Source organism: Silurus meridionalis, chromosome 28 (assembly GCF_014805685.1).
Source record: "Silurus meridionalis isolate SWU-2019-XX chromosome 28, ASM1480568v1, whole genome shotgun sequence".
NCBI lineage: Eukaryota > Metazoa > Chordata > Actinopteri > Siluriformes > Siluridae > Silurus > Silurus meridionalis.
Window position 1 is genome coordinate 6987996 of NC_060911.1, and position 17645 is coordinate 7005640.

General features: G+C 38.2%; 1 protein-coding gene across 10 annotated transcripts in view; it reads left to right on the forward strand.

Annotated features, from left to right (window-relative positions):
* Positions 1 to 1416: 1416 nt before the first annotated feature.
* Positions 1417 to 17645, forward strand: part of LOC124381149 (multiple PDZ domain protein) — a 41162-nt gene continuing 24933 nt past the window's right edge. For all 10 annotated transcript variants that reach the window (XM_046842549.1, XM_046842553.1, XM_046842554.1 and 7 more), the window contains exons 1-11: positions 1417 to 1547; positions 4475 to 4521; positions 7384 to 7553; positions 12697 to 12804; positions 13149 to 13288; positions 13859 to 14072; positions 15219 to 15347; positions 15468 to 15656; positions 16065 to 16167; positions 16357 to 16445; positions 16714 to 16903. In XM_046842549.1, coding sequence (XP_046698505.1) covers positions 4506 to 4521; positions 7384 to 7553; positions 12697 to 12804; positions 13149 to 13288; positions 13859 to 14072; positions 15219 to 15347; positions 15468 to 15656; positions 16065 to 16167; positions 16357 to 16445; positions 16714 to 16903 — 1348 coding nt within the window. In that variant the 5' untranslated portion in view covers positions 1417 to 1547; positions 4475 to 4505. The remainder of the gene's footprint in view (positions 1548 to 4474; positions 4522 to 7383; positions 7554 to 12696; positions 12805 to 13148; positions 13289 to 13858; positions 14073 to 15218; positions 15348 to 15467; positions 15657 to 16064; positions 16168 to 16356; positions 16446 to 16713; positions 16904 to 17645) is intronic.

Genomic DNA, 17645 nt, shown 5'->3' on the forward strand with positions numbered 1-17645 from the left:
GTAAAGGATAGATATTGGTGTGACTGCTGTTAATGTTAAAGATGTTGTAGTTGGGTTAAGGTTAGGGTGTTAACGTTATGGTAAGGGTTAGTGGTTAGGATTGTTTTAGGGTGTAAAGGATAGATATTGGTGTGACTGTTGTTAATGTTAAAGATGTTGTAGTTGGGTTAAGGTTAGGTGTTAACGTTATGGTAAGGGTTAGGGTTTAGGATTGTTTTTAGGGTGTAAAGGATAGATATTGGTGTGACTGCTGTTAATGTTAAAGATGTTGTAGTTGGGTTAAGGTTAGGTGTTAATGTTATGGTAAGGGTTAGGGTTTAGGATTGTTTTAGGGTGTAAAGGATAGATATTGGTGTGACTGTTGTTAATGTTAAAGATGTTGTAGTTGGGTTAAGGTTAGGGTGTTAATGTTATGGTAAGGGTTAGGGTTTAGGATTGTTTTTAGGGTGTAAAGGATAGATATTGGTGTGACTGTTGTTAATGTTAAAGATATTGTAGTTGGGTTAAGGTTAGGGTGTTAATGTTATGGTAAGGGTTAGGGTTTAGGATTGTTTTTAGGGTGTAAAGGATAGATATTGGTGTGACTGCTGTTAATGTTAAAGATGTTGTAGTTGGGTTAAGGTTAGGTGTTAATGTTATGGTAAGGGTTAGGGTTTAGGATTGTTTTAGGGTGTAAAGGATAGATATTGGTGTGACTGTTGTTAATGTTAAAGATGTTGTAGTTGGGTTAAGGTTAGGGTGTTAATGTTATGGTAAGGGTTAGGGTTTAGGATTGTTTTTAGGGTGTAAAGGATAGATATTGGTGTGACTGCTGTTAATGTTAAAGATGTTGTAGTTGGGTTAAGGTTAGGGTGTTAACGTTATGGTAAGGGTTAGTGGTTAGGATTGTTTTAGGGTGTAAAGGATAGATATTGGTGTGACTGTTGTTAATGTTAAAGATATTGTAGTTGGGTTAAGGTTAGGGTGTTAATGTTATGGTAAGGGTTAGGGTTTAGGATTGTTTTTAGGGTGTAAAGGATAGATATTGGTGTGACTGCTGTTAATGTTAAAGATGTTGTAGTTGGGTTAAGGTTAGGTGTTAACGTTATGGTAAGGGTTAGTGGTTAGGATTGTTTTAGGGTGTAAAGGATAGATATTGGTGTGACTGTTGTTAATGTTAAAGATGTTGTAGTTGGGTTAAGGTTAGGGTGTTAACGTTATGGTAAGGGTTAGTGGTTAGGATTGTGTTTAGGGTGTAAAGGATAGATATTGGTGTGACTGTTGGTAATGTTAAAGCTGTTGTTATTATAGTTGTGGTTGGTGTTATTGTATTTTTTTTCCGTTTTCCTTATTGTGATTTTTAGTGGGCACGCGGGTTTTGTTGCTATGGTATCCAGCGCGCGCTTCAGCGTGATTGGGGCGGGGCCTTTGGCGCCGTTGACTGACCGTCTCTCCATCGCCCATCTTTAAACCGATCCCGTTAACCGGAGAGCCGCGTCTCTGTGTCCGTCCCGTCCCGTGCTGCTGCTGCTGCTGCTATAAAGTATTAGAACGGATTCAACTCTCGGGTAAGTGGCGCTTCTGTTTCTGGTGTAAAGTTCAGGAAGGTGTTTCCTCCGACGTGCGGCGAGTTTGTTCGGACACTTTTGTTGCACAGCCCTGTTTCGGTGTATAACAATGTAGCCGCGGCTAACGCTAACTCCACCGGGGGCCCGTCTCTGTACAGATCAGACTAGATAACACAAACGCTCCGTCTTTTTCACTACTGCATCACTTTTATTTACACTTTCCTGCTTCGTCTACTGCACACACACACACACACACACACACACACACATACACACACGTTGTTGTGGTTGAAAGTGTCGCAGATCATGGACCTGTTGCTTCACCGGTCCGAGCAGCTGAAAAGCGGATTGAGCTGCCGAGCAACGGCCTTTACAGCCTTCAGAGAAGCAGCACAGTGATCCTGGTGTTTCAGTTATTACCTAATAATAATAATATATTTACACTAAATATTTATATTTACTCAATAAACCAATCTAATACAAGAACAGGTCGCTATTACAGGTCACTATAATACACTGGTATATAACTAACTGTAGAATGAATCATAGTTTATAGCACAATATTAGTAAATTATTATACTTACAGTACATTATAAACAGAATATATACTTCATATTACATTATATATATATATATATATATATATATATATATATATATATATATAAAATACACACACACACACACACACACAAATATATATAGTGTTATAACTTGACTAATTATATTATATTATTATTATAACTTACTACAATAGTTTATAGCACAATATTAGTAAACTATTATACTTACAGCACATTACATGCAGTCTGCATAATTTACGTTACATTATGAATGTAGTGTTGTAATTTAGTTATAATAATATTATAATTATTATCTTTATTATTATGATTACAAATTTCTATTTAATACTACAATATTATATAGTATTATAACAGACTATACTATATTATTTTTATGTTATAGTTTGTTTTTGCTTTGCTTACAAAAAGTTTGCGATATAATATAGTTACTTTTATAGTTACAGTTACTTTTACAAGAATACTGTATAACCTACTTGCCAACTCGTAAGTGGTCTTTTATAAACGTTCGACCTCAACCCTATTGAACCCTAGGCCTCTTCAACACACTTACATCACTACCTGACTTTACTAACACCCACCCTTGTTTCTGAATGAGGACAAATCTACACAAGCACACTCCAAAATCTAGTGGAACATCTTCCCAGAAGATCAAAATAATCAAAATTGTGGAATGGGATGTCAATTTTTTGTCCATATAGTGTACAATGCCTATAGAATAAGTATATACACTATAAAGTAATAAACCATGTTGCCACTAGTTTTATCATTTCTAATATAATAAGTTACTCCAATAAGTATAGTATACGGTACACTGTAGTAGTTACGGTACGGTTCACTCGTTCTCTTCGCGTGTTGGTGCGAATTCCTTCATTTAAATTTCTTAAAACTATGTCTCTTAAGAAAGTAAGTTCTAGTAACAATGCTGAGAAGAGGAGGATGATGTCCATTAAATTAAAGCGTGAAATTATCGAGAAACACGAACAAGGTACGCGAGTGAAGGACTTGGCCAGGCAGTACGAACGTTCAACGTCTACGAGTTGCACGATTTTGAAGCAGAAGGAGTCGCTTAAGGTTATAACACCAGGCAAAGGTGTTAAAATCATTTCTAAGCTCCGGCCGTCTGTCCATGAAAAGATGGAGAATCTGCTGTTGGTGTGACTGATGGAGAAGCAGCTTGTAGGAGATAGCGTAACAGAGGCTATTATTATATCTTTACATACTCTTTCTATTGTTTTTATACAATATTTGTTATTTAGAAATGCATTTTCCTTTAACATTAACACCCTAAACCGAACCCTAACCCAACGGATTAAGGGCATTTTGAGAATTTTCAATGGGAAAAATGCATTTGATGTGCGAGCAAATTGAGCAACGAGCTCGGCCAAGGAACGAATTAAACTCGTAGGTCAAGGTACCACTATATATAATATCATAGCTGTGAAAAAGCAGATAGCCTGCACTTTGCAATATGTTTTACTGTATGAAAAATCTGTTTTATTTTTAATTGCTAGTTACCCTTCTGACACCAACAGTCTGACAGCTTTCGATTCCGATGGTTTATTTAGTGGCGTTTCAAAAAAACCGCAGCCAGTTATTTCTAAGAATTATTGCAAAGATGTTGAAATTGTTGTCGGATTGCATACATCAGTAGATTATTGTGATAAATGGCCCTGTTTCGCATTCCTGAAGCCTGTGGAATGTTACACATCGTATCATAAACCTTAAATGTCAATGTTACTATAATAAGCTTTATGCTGAAAAATGAACACATTCTGTGTATATTTATTTCAAACTCAACTACGTGTGTAGGTTGCCAGTGTCATTTGATGCCGTCGCACGCTCTAGAAAAAGCCCTCGTTCTTGCTCTAACACTGAAATTCATGCTGTATGAGGCAACAACCCTACAATAAAAGGCTCCTTAGGAGAGTGTGGATTATCAGCTCTGACTTCAACAGACCTGGTGCTTCTCCTAGGAGCTGATATGATAACAGACATTATCAGGCCCCAGGATAAGTGAGATTCCTCAACAGGGGTGTTAAAACAGCAGATTTGGAGGGCAGCAGCAGTTCCCTGCATGGTTTAGTATTATGGTTTGCTTTTATTCTGTCAAATGTCAGCCTTCCCCTGGAAAAATAGAGCTTTGAGCACAGGGGGAAAAAAGCAGTGTAAAATGTCCCACTTTTCTCACAGCGTTATTTAAAAGTGTGTTGTACGAAAGCGGCGAGTTACTGTAATTTATACGTAGTCACATAACCAGATATATAAACAGTAGACATTTGTAGATGTGATAAATGTGTTCTAGTGACTATACCATATTGAGATGCTGTTGTTGTTTTATTACAGGTGTCTTTTTTAAAGATTGAAGACGAAAAGGATGATTGAAACAATCGGTATGTATCATTATTGCCTTTATAACACACACACACCACTCTAGTTTTCTGCTCAGACTCAAACCCTATGTTTCATAATTATGCAAAAACAGATTTAGGAAACTTTTCTATCATTTTTATCCTTTGAAAGTAGGGACACTAGTGTGTTCCTAACTGCCTTCTGGTTAACTTATAAGTCATCTACCAGCAGAAATGACGTCAATTCAGCCAAGGTGATTGTGATAATTAACTTGCTCTGAATGTGTCTCAAACGAAACGTTTCTTATAAGGTTTATGAATTATTGCTGAATTTTTCGTGACCTAACACTACCAGACGGAGTTTTTTTTTTGTCAAGATCCAGGTTTAAGGTAACTTCCAGTTAAATGGACACCTCTGCTGTTTAACTTTAAATCCATTCTACCGGTTTTTGATTTTTATTTATTTAGCACTAAAACACACTCTGACACACTCGTTCACACTCAAATCTCCAGTCCACCTACCAGCATTTTTTTGACAGTGTGATGAATCTGGAGAGGGAATATACTGTATATTTTTCAAGTGAATAATCAAATAATTCGATTCCAAAAATTGCTGAAAGTTTAAGTTTTGCAAATAAAGACGCTTCGTTTAGTCCGTTTAACTATACACGGAGCACCGTGTTTCCCACGGACCATTATTACCGACGCACCACCCGCTAAACTCTGGAGCGCTTTGGACGGGTAACACAGAGGACGCTGCAGAATGAAAAAATGTAGGAACGGGGAGAAAACAACGAGGGGTCGAGGAGTACGTTTGGGATCATTTCAAAATTAAACATTAAGGAAACAGCGTACAGCGCGGTTACCGTTTTTAAAAAAAAGTCATTCGAAATTGATTTTTTCTATTTTGACATATATACAGCGCAGTCATAAAGTTCCTCCGCAGCGGCCGTGTAGAGCAGGCAGAGGAGCACGTTTTTCGAAAGCCGGCGATAAACACACACGCATTTAGCACGTGGAAAATTTCCTAGCAGCTTCGCGGAGACAAGAAAACCACATCCTGTGCGAGATTTAATAAATAAGCGCATAAGTGAAAATAATTGAGTTTCATTAAACGAATCGTTTCCCATAACCTACTCTACTGCAGAGGGACTTTTTAAACGTAACCCGGATTTGTATTGTGACGTAACATGGCTATAAAACGCACTAAATTGGTTTAGATTTCGACAATATTCTTGTGTGCAATTCTTAATAAAGAAAAAGAACTTCTTATCCGATCACCCGATTAATCGACGGAATAATCGTCAGAATACCTGATTACTAAAATAATCGATAGCAGCAGCCCTAAAATATACACAATCATGGGGAGAGCATCGAAACCTCCACACAATCATATTAATGCAGTGTTTATGTGAGGAACTAATGCAGGTAAGTCTATTTCACCGATTTCCAATAAAACAAGCGCAGTCTTGCCTTGTCTAGTCCACTATTCCACCAACATTTTTACTTCCCCGATTTGCATCTTAGTAGTAATCTAAACAAAAACACATAATTCAGCCTGTTCCGCCTTTTCATTCCACACCAAGTCCAAGAAAAGCGTGTAAGCATCCAGCTGGAACGTAATGCCATAAAATCTGTGTAATCCAAACGACAAACACTGAACAAAACTATATACTGTGTGGCCAATTTCATGCCAGTTTTAAGAGATATCTCTAAGCAGACAGTGGGTACCCAACATAATTGTTTGAGTTTGTGCAGATGAGTTTGTATGAGAAAAAGCTGCACACAGGAGGAGTTTCGGTGTTGTTCCAAACCCGCTCATGTTTACCGCAACTGTAGCAGGAGCTGTGAGTTGTTATTGGATTTCCTGTCAGTGCTTTGTGAAGAGGCACTGAGAGTGCTGTTAAAGAGCTCTGACAGAAAGACCCAGATTTTCTCTCACACACACACACACACACACACACACACACACACGTACAAGTACACTGCTCGGGTTTAGTCACGCTCTATGAGCACAGAAATGGCATCCACTGATCCAGATTCTCCTGCATTGCTACACGAACTTGTGCACCTGGATACATCAGAGTCAAGATTGAGGCACCTAGCTGGGGCTTGGCAGGCAAACACACACTTACACACACACACGCACATATTTCAGAGGTCTTTTGTTGTTCATTTTTCAGATCTCAAGCCTAGAAATATGTGTATGTGTGTGAGCTGTATTGTGTATGAACTTTATCATTGTCTCTCTCTCTCTCTCTCTCTCTCTCTCTCTCTCTCTCTCTCTCTCTCTCTCAGTTATTCTCTCTCAGTCATTCACTTCATTTTCAGCTCACCTGGTGGGATCTATTGAGGATAGGTAGTGTTACCCAGGAGGTATCCTGCGCTCAGATTCTATTACTCAGTCCCAGCACGAAGCCTCCTGCAGCTACAGAACATGACACAGACACACACACACACACACACACACACACACACACACACACACACACACACACAAACCTGCAGAGTAAAGGGTTTGCAAACTGTGCAATCTTTAATATTCTGGTCACTTCAAATAGTTGGCACATTCAATCAGTCAGTGCAAATAAAGACAAAACGCAATACTGTTCTTTTGGTTTTTTTTTCCACAATTGGTTTTGGCAGCTGCATTAATGTTATTTCAACATGTCCATGAATTTCTGAAAACCCATATAAAAAAACACATAAAAAGGATGAATATATATGTCTATATGTGGCAAAGCTCGATGAGTTTATGTTTTTCTAATAAGAAAAGTTATGAGTAGGTATGAGTTTTGTGTTTGTTTCTTGATGGAGACATATCACCGAATGTGTTTGTGTGTGTGTGTGTGTGTGTGTGTGTGTGTGTGTGTGTGTGTGTGTGTGTGTGGGGATGATTGACAGATACGCAGCATTGTCTGCAGGCAGTGGAACGACTGCAGGCTCGTCTGAAGGAGAGAGGAGGTGATGTGCCTTCTGATGAGAAGCTGAACCTGCTCAAATCTGTCCTGCAAAGCCCTCTGTTCCACCAGATCCTTGCCCTCCAGAGATCAATACAACATCTTAAGGAACAGGTAGAAAGGCTACATTGGCCCCAACCATGTATAAAGCTATATATTTTTGTGTGTGTTTGTGTATGTGTATATATTCACTTACCCATCCAAATCATTGAATTAAGGTGTTCCAGTCACTTCCATGGTTACAGGTGTATAAAATCAAGCACCTGGGCATGCAGACTCTCAGTCGCTTCTACAAACATTTGTGAAAGAATGGGTCACTTTCAGAAGCTCAGTGAATTCCAGCGTGGTACCGTGACAGGATGCCGCCTGTGCAATGAGTCCAGACGCGATATTTCCTTGCTACTAAATATTCCACAGTCAACTGTTAGTGGTATGACAAAGTGGAAGCGATTGGGAACGACAGCAACTCAGCCACGAAGTGTTCCTCCACGTAAAATCACAGAGCGGGTCAGCAGATGCTGAGACACATAGTCCACAGAGGTCACCAACTTTCAGCAGAGTCAATAGCTAAAGACCTCCATGTGGCCTTCAGATTAGCTGAAGAACAGTGTGTAGAGAGCTTTATGGAATGGGTTTCAATGGTCGAGCAACTGCATCTAAGCCTTACATCACCAAGTGCAATGCAAAGCATCGGATGCAGTGGTGTAAAGCATGCCGCCTCTGGACTCTAGTGCAGTGGAGATGTGTTTTCTGGAGTGATGAATCACGCTTCACTGTCTGGCAATCCGATGGACGAGTCTGGGTTTGGCGGTTGCCAGGAGAACAGTATTTGTCTGACTGCATTGTGCCAAGTGTAAAGTTTGATAGAGGGGGCTTATGGTGTGGGGTTGTTTTTCAAGAGTTGGGCTCGACCACTTATTTTCAGTGAAAGGAACTATTAATGCTTCATTGTACCAAGACATTTTGGATAATTTAATGCTCCAACTTTGTGGGAACAGTTTGGGGACGACGCGTTCCTGTTCCTACATGACTGCACACCAGTGCACAAAGCAAAGACCATTAAGACATGGATGAGTGAGTTTGGTGTAGAAGAACTCGACTGGCCTACACAGAGTCCTGACCTCAACCCGATTATTCATCGACCTTTAGGATGAATTAAAGACTGCGATCCAGGTCTTCTCGTCCAACATCAGCATCTAAACTCACAAATGCGCTTCTGGAAGAACGGTCAAATATTCCCATTAACACACTTAACACTAAACATTGTGGAAAGCCTTTCCAGAAGAGTTGAAGCTGTTACAGCTGCAAAGGGCCAACATCATATTAAACCCTATGGATTAAGCATCGGATGTTACTCAAGTTCTTTTGCATGTGAAGGCAGACGAGCGAATACTTTTGGCAATATAGAGTGTATACATGAAATTCTGTGTGAAACTGGGAAAATCTGCCACAGAGACTTTTGACATACAATGAGTCGTCCGAGGTGTTTCAAAGCGGCACACGCGCTTAAAGAGCGGAAGAACATCACCGGTCGACAATGAGAGATCTGGAAGGCCTTCAACGAGCTCAACCAGAAAAAATGTTGAAACCATTAGGCAACATGTGCATCATGACTGCCAGAGAACAATCCACATGATCTAATTTCCGCACCCACCCTACTTGCCAGATTTGGCTCCTGTGGACTTCACCCCCTTCCTGAAGATGAAGATCCAGCGAAACATAGATAAATAAAGTTCTTTCTTGTAAACAGAGCTAGTCTTGACACTTGTTGATACCACCTCGTAGAGACAGACAGACAGACAGACAGACAGACAGACAGACAGAGACAGACAGACAGACAGACAGACAGACAGACAGATAGATAGATAGATAGATAGATAGATAGATAGATAGATAGATAGATAGATAGAAACGAGTTATGTTTTAAGTTACTAAATAAGTGATATCTTTAAAGATTTGGGAAAGTTTGACTAAATCTCAGTGCATTATTTCTTAAGAACAATAATAATACTTATGTCTATCATTGGAGTCAGATTAAACATTTTTTTTATGCAACAGTTAAACTGAGAGAAAGACAGATATGTCATATCCATATCATCTATCCACCTGAGGTTATTATCGGAATCCAATAATCTGAATGACAATGGTGCACTTTTTTTTGGTTGTCTAATATTGAATATATCAGAGGCAGATAATTCAGTAACCCAGTGTGCATGGGTCCACACTCACCAGCACATAAACCCGCACATTTATGCAATTATCCACTCAGCCATTCACGTGGCAGCGGTGCATTTAATACAGTCGAGCAGATGCAGGTCAAAAGCTTCAGTTAGGTTTCACATTTGAATCACGGAAAAAAAAACGTGATCTCATTGAGTACAATTCTGGCAAGGTCATTGCAGCCAGACATGAAACTGATGATGTCCGAGGATTTTCATGTACAGCACTTTCAAGGGTTTACAGTGAAAGGTGCGAAAAACTAAATTTCATTTAGCGAGCCAGAGTTTCTCAGCCGTGTTGAGAATAGATGTCAGATGCGTCCACTTTTTCTAACTGTGGTGAGAAAAAAAGAACACACAAGACATATAAACCTTGAGGTAGGTCAGCTATGACAGTGAAAGAGCACATCAGGTTCCACATCCTGTCAGCCTACATGACAAAATATTCAAAATGCAGTCACTTATTTGTTATGAAATACTTAGCATAAATTTTTTGAATGCATGATCTCAAGCTACACTGTCATGTTTTTCTCTACAGTGATGAGCAATAGTGAAACAGCATTGTTACTCACATTTCCAACCTAAGATCTTTATTCAGGAATGTGAACAGTTCAAAGGGTGTCCATTTGTACAACTAGAATTAACTCTAGACTTTTTCTTGGCTCCACTTGGGAAAAGTCACATTCGCACAAAAGTGGCCAAGAAACAATTTTTTCAGTGTTTAATTCCAAATTGTTTGTTTAGTTCTTTTAAATTCAAATTCAAATTTTATTTGTCACATACATGTCCATATGTATGACGTAGTAAAATGCTTTTTACGGCTGTCCAACTTGTAAACATGAAAGAAATACAATATAAGATAAAAAAATTAAAGAGTAAGGTAACGTAAAAATAAATAAAATAAGTATAAAAGTATATTAAAATCGAATCTAATCTGACTATAAGTATTAATGGAAAACAAACAAACAAATAAACAAACACATTTTTTTTTTATTCATACTTATAATAAAAAACAAACAAACACATATATATATATATATATATATATATATATATATATATATATATATATTATTTTTCTGTTTTTTATTTTTATTTTTTCATTTATACTTATAGTCAGATTAGATTATATTTTAATGTCCTTTTATACTTATTTATTTTTAGTTTACCTTACTCTTTTATTTTTCTATCTATCTATCTATCTATCTATCTATCTATCTATCTATCTATCTATCTATCTATCTATCTATCTATCTATATAGATATATACACACTATCAAAAAAAGTATATAATGTATATACATACATGAATTAACATAAGGGATGGATGAATATGTACAGTATGACAGAAATACAGATTAAAGTGACAGTGTGATCACCTTCACCACAGATATCGTCAAAAAGCCGCTTAACAGAAATTAGCGATATAAAAGCGTAACAATTAAACATCCGTAAGAACATTTGGAGGGGAAGCTAGAGCTAGAACAAAAGTACATGTGAGATGAAACAGAAAAAATATCCGCGCTAGAACAGATCCAAAAATCATAGAGCAGACAAACGTGCAATTATATTTGATTATATACCAGAACACCATGTAATACTGTCTTTATTGTAATTGGTATAATAAAGGCTCATTGTGCTAGAATACCGAACCGTTGAGTACTGCGTGTATCACTTTGTATCATAGCAAGAGCGTAGTTTCCCGAAGTTTCCAGAGCTGCCTTGAAAGTCTGACTTCACCGAGTAAATGAAACTATGTTAGGTATGTTGGGGGAGGCTTGCAGTGCAGGAGATTAGAGCTTATCGACTTGCTGCGTTTTCTTACTCTCTCTCTCTCTCTCTCTCTCTCTCTCTCTCTCTCTCCCTTACTCATTTTTTCCTCTCATTTTCTTCTTTTACGAGTTGTCATCTATAATTTTAGCACCGAGGTCAGAAGGAAGCACAAAATCAGCGTTATTCGACCACGATTCGCCCGTCACTCTAATAAAAGTTAAATGGAGCCTTGAACATTGAACAGCATGAACATTATTCCAAATCATCCCTAAGATTTTTATACAGTTTCGAGTGCCTCGGCGTCAGAGTCGTTTTTAAAGCATTTGGCAGCCGAGCAAAAGCTTAATCAGGATCTTTTTTTGTCTTAAGGTTTATAATAACCCACAAAGACCTGGCTTTGTCTTTGTCCCCATGGTGACCAGACCACAGCAAGAGGTCGAGAACGGGGACAACAGTGGCAGAAATAATTTGAAAGCCTGAGCAGAGCCGAATAACGAACACATGCCCACTCGATTTTAGCGTTAGATCACAGTTCTTCTCCTGGAGGGTACTCAATCAGGATTTTTAATGTATTAAAGTAAATATAATGAAGCGCGATTTAACATTTAACACTCCAAGTGGAAAGTGTGTAGGGCACAGTGAGATGTACGGAGCATGAAGTAATTATAATGTATAAGAATATGAATGTAGGCTGTGAGACAAAACAATCGTGCGTGTAAAAGCTCCAGTTTATGTTTCGATACTTTTAGTTTCGAGCACCATTTATTGTGTAGCGCATCATTATTTTTTTTTTTTATCGTTATTATTATTGGCATTGGTGTAGATTAGTTGCACACAGTAAAGCTTTGGAAAAACATCCTTCGAAACTTTCATTTCTGAAAACATCGCCATTACTCCACATTTATACTTCGGACAGTTTAGCAAAAAAGTACCTACGAGTTCTGCACAGATGTTTCCTGAAACGTATTCTGTCTTGATAATCGACGCAAAATGTTTTTGCACTTTATCAAGACCTGGGCAGGCTGGTAAATATGGAAGTTAATTATGCAGTCCTAATGTTTAATGATGAGCATGTGTGCCCATATGGAGGAATGATCCAGTAATGATAAAAAACAAATGGGCTTTTTTTTCCCCTCATAACAGCATGACTATTTATATTCCTGGACGATGAATAAATAAAAAGGCAATTAAACCCTCTCATGGAGCAGGAGAATATTTCATTTTAAACCAACATCTTCTCTCTCTCTCTCTTTTTTTTCTTTCAGCCTTCGTGTGCAAACTCAGATTATAATGGAGGGTATGTTGACCTGGCTCAGATTAATGGACGAACCTCATCAGAGGAGCACGAACGCATCATCCGTACCATGGCTCAGGTAACACTCAATAATAAATGAAAGATCATTCCCAAATGCTTATCGTGTTCCTTCCCACCAACATCAACATGCCAGCGTTCAACAACCTCTTTTTAGTATTTCAAAGTGTACAAACTTAGTGATAAATGCGTGTTGACTTGGAGAAACATTTACAATTTTTTTATATTAAAAGCTGGAGACTTCCCTGAATACAGAGAATAGAATACAATCAAGCTGTTGACAGTCAAGGGCATTGTACAAGGCCTCTATTTAAACGTCCAGTCAGAAGCTGGAATCCTTCATATTACATTTGAAAATTTTTAGCACGTGTACAATCGTGTGTGTCTATTTATGTGTCTAAACAGGGTCGCTATGTAATCCATACTGACTTGGTGAAACCAGTATCAGGAGGCCTGGGCTTCAGTGTGGTAGGACTGCGAAATGAGAACCGTGGAGAACTCGGCATTTTCGTCCAGGAAATCCAGGCAGGGAGCGTTGCATACTGGTAATGGCTGCCTCACACACAAATAAGGCCATATATTACCTGCATGTTGTAACAGAACACTTTTATACTAGCCTGCCACTTTGAGATGAGATCTTGAAATTGGCGCACCCCGAACTGCCGACTTTGGAAATTTTTCCCCTCGATATTCCTCTTGCTTGTGAAAAGACATTATGAGACCTTGCAGCTTCCAGCATGTTTTGTTCTTTAATATCTCTCTCCTTTGTGTAGTAGTAAAAGCAGGCTAAATGGTCGTAAAAATACATTACAGAAGTGTATCTAGCCCAGGACATGCATGTTTTTCTGCCCTTGTCTATCTGGCTGTGGAACAGAAGGAGGTCAGCAATAAATGAATGCTTTGCAGAACCTGAGCAATAAATTCCTGGAATAAAATCCAGCAATAAATTGCTCGACTGTACAGAGTTCAATCTTATCCCAGGTTATTTTCCTCGCTTGTACAAAAAAGTGATGACCCACCGAAAGGGCGAGATCAGATCTCTGCAGTATGATGAGGTCTTACTATGCATGTGTGTTCCATCACTCTGCATAACGATTGTGTGCTTTGTTTATCAGCGATGGGAAGCTGAAGGAAGGAGATCAGATCCTGGCGATAAATGGACAGCCACTGGACCAGAACATCAGCCATCAGCAGGCAATTGTGCTGCTGCAAAGAGCATCTGAGCATGTACAGATTACGGTCGCCCGAGGGGCAATTCCTCAGCTTTCCAGCCCAGTGGTGTCCAGAACACCCAGTGCTGCTAGTACACTGTCTGCACATTCGAGTGGGGTGAGTGACCATGCACGCATATGAGCACACACAAACATACACACACACATACCATATATTCATTTATTTTATTTTCTCACCCCCTTATGAGTCTTTTCAATTCTCCATCCATTTGTCTATCCGTTCGTTTATTTATTTCTGCAATCATTTACACATTCTTCGACTCCATAAACCTTTTCCTTGTTTATGCATGCATCCACTCATCAGTTTGTTTATCCATCTATCTATCATGCACACTTATTTATTAATCTCCTAATTATTCATTTCATTCACCCATTTATCCATCCCTCCATTCATTCATCTTTTCATCCATCCATCTATCCATCCATTTATCTTTCATTAAACCTTTCCTTTTTTATGCATGCATCCACTAATCAGTTTATCTATCTATCATTTCACACAAACTTATTTATAACCTTTTAATTATTCATCCATCCATCCATCCATCCATCCATCCATCCATCCATCCATCCATCCATCCATCCATCTATCCATCCAGCCATCTTCCATTAAACCTTTCCTTTTTATGCATGTATACACTCATCATTTTGTTTAACTATCCATCTATCTTTGACACATTTATTAACCTCTTAATAATCTATCCATCCACCATTCATCCATCCATCCATTAAGCCTTTTTTTATGCATGCATCCACTAATCAGTTTGTTTATCTGTCCATCCATTTATAACACACACTCATTTATTAACCTCTTAATTATTCATCCATCCATCCATCCATCCATCCATCCATCCATCCATTAAAATGTTTCTTTTTTATGCATGCATCCACTCAACAGTTTCTTTATCTACCCATTTATCTATCTCACACACACTTATTAATTAATCTCTTAATTATCCATCCATTTATCCATCCATCAATTTAGTCATCTATCTCATTTATTTTTGTACTAAGAAATCTTAATCTACATGGCAATGCATGCATGTTTTTGTATCAGTTTATCACCTGAATCATTAATATACTAGAGAAGAAATCACTAAATATTTCCTGCAGTCTGGACCTTTGGACATGTTTCATTGGACATGTTCCATTGAACATGTTTTTTAGGTTATTTCTCTCTGTTAGATAATTATGCTTGTGAAGTATGTAATATTCGCTGCTGTTACCTCGATATTGTCCTTTGCAGACTCACTGGACACAGGTGGAGACTATAGAGCTAGTCAATGATGGCACTGGTCTGGGATTTGGCATCGTTGGGGGTAAAAATGCAGGTGTCATTGTCAAGACTATTTTACCTGGTGGTATTGCTGATAAGGTATATGAGCCACACGCAGTCTATCAGCCATATTCAGTGTCAACTATTTACTATTTATTTAATGGCCATATTAAAAATAAATTTCTATCTCTTTTTTCCCCCTTTCATTTAAACGTACAGGATGGTCGCTTGCGCAGTGGTGATCACATCCTGCGTATTGGGGACACTGACCTGTTCGGTTTGGGCAGTGAGCAGGTTGCCCAGGTGCTGCGACAGTGTGGAAACAGAGTCAAACTGCTCATCACCAGAGCAACTGTAGATGAGGCCTCTCCTGTGCCTGTAGCCCTGCCAACAGTTACTGAGCAACAGGTAAACCTGAAGGATGCCTGAACATTACATAACTCAGACACTGTTTTTACAATGTTTATATGTCCCATGTCCTCCATAATTATACTGAAAATTTGCAAGGATTATAATAAACAGTATAAAATAAAATAATAATAATAATTATTATATATATAATGATATTATTATTATTCATTTCCCTATAGACATTTTATATTAAATAAAAAGAAATTGTTACTCACTCTCTAAAATAAAATGAAAAAAATAAAATATAAGATGTCTGCTTGCAAATATATATATATATATATATATATATATATATATATATATATATATATATATATATATATATATGCCAGGCATTATAAATTATATTAATTACACAAGTGCTCATATTTTTTACACCAAAATGAGTTTTCTCTTCTGTGGCAGGACCATGAGGAAGAGGAGCAGGATGCGTTCGATGTGAGTCTGACGAAGAACACGCAAGGTCTCGGTATCACCATTGCAGGGTACATAGGAGACAAGAACTCTGGTGCGTCATACAGGCAGATTCACTGATGTTTTGATGAACGTTGTTATGCTTACGATTCATGTCATGTCTTTTGTGAGATTCTCAGCTTGTTTGAGTTTGACTTATTTATCGCTCGTGCTCTAGTGGTGCCGTTCTTTTCTCCCAACATTCCCGTTCTTCTTTGCTTATGTTGTGTGTATTTGGTTACAGAAGCCTCTGGGATCTTTGTGAAGAGCATCACCGCTGGAAGTACTGTGGAGCAGGATGGTCGCATTCATGTTGGAGACCAGATCATAGCTGTGAGTCTTTAAGGCAATGTTCAGTGAAACAGATAAGCAGTTTGTAATAATCTGAAATAGCTTTAAGCTTTCAGTACTTGTTCAGTACAGCCACAGTATCCTCTAAACTGTAAATGTGTTTTTTTTATCTGCCTCGGATTATCAGTGGGCAAAAGCAGATGTACGCATTCCCAGACATAAATGAGCCTTCAGCTCTGCTCATGAACGTGCTCTTTCTTCTTTTGTTTTTATGCTTTGTCTGACTTGTTCTCATGCCTGCCCTCTGCAGGTCGATGGTGTGAACATACAGAGCTACACCAATCAGCAGGCAGTGGAGCTCCTACGCCACACCGGTCAAACAGTCCACCTCAAACTTGTCCGCCACGGCTTTAGACCAGAAGACACTCTTCTGCCGAGCATGGCTGTGAGCAGTGAAGCCAAACCAAGACAGGAGAGTGAATCCTTGGGCAGCATGAATGGTAACCATAATATTAATTAGATATGTAAATGTCTCACAGAAAAAGAGCAGCGGTTGACGAAGTACACAAACAATGTACTTATGTAAAATATGACTTCAGGAAAAGTGCTCCTATTAATTCATTAATAATTCATTAATTAAATCCTTTTCAAATACTTCAAAACAATCTTTGTGGCGAAAGGATTGTGGCGAGTTCGAGTCAGGAGTTTCTTCCATCGTTTATTCCTTCCATGCGCTCGACCCCCTGACCATTTAAGTTTTTTTCCCGCTTATAAATAAAAAAAAGGAACGACTGATTTCACAAATTGTAGTTGAGTAAAAAGTACGATATTTGACTTGAAATGTAGTGAAGTTAAAGTCAAAGTCTCGCCAAATGAAAATACCTTAGTAAAGTACAGATACGTGAAAAAGCTACTTAAGTACAGTAACAAAAAAAGGAATCATTCTGACCTGTATAGCAACCAATAATACTATATCCCAGCTCAGTCCAAATGAAAATAAAAGATTTTGAATTATATATTTCCCCCACTTTGGTGTGGGGATATAACTCTATTGTTTTGTTTTGTTGACAAGGGGAGCTCCATGGTTTTATGTGCCTGAGAATATTCTTTTTTTTTTTTTGCTTTGACCATAATCACCACATAAGATTAAAACCTCTAACCAAATTCATCCATGCATTTACACATTTACTCATCCCATCATCTTCTCCTCTCTCAGCCTGCGATTAGTGAGGCACAGGACTT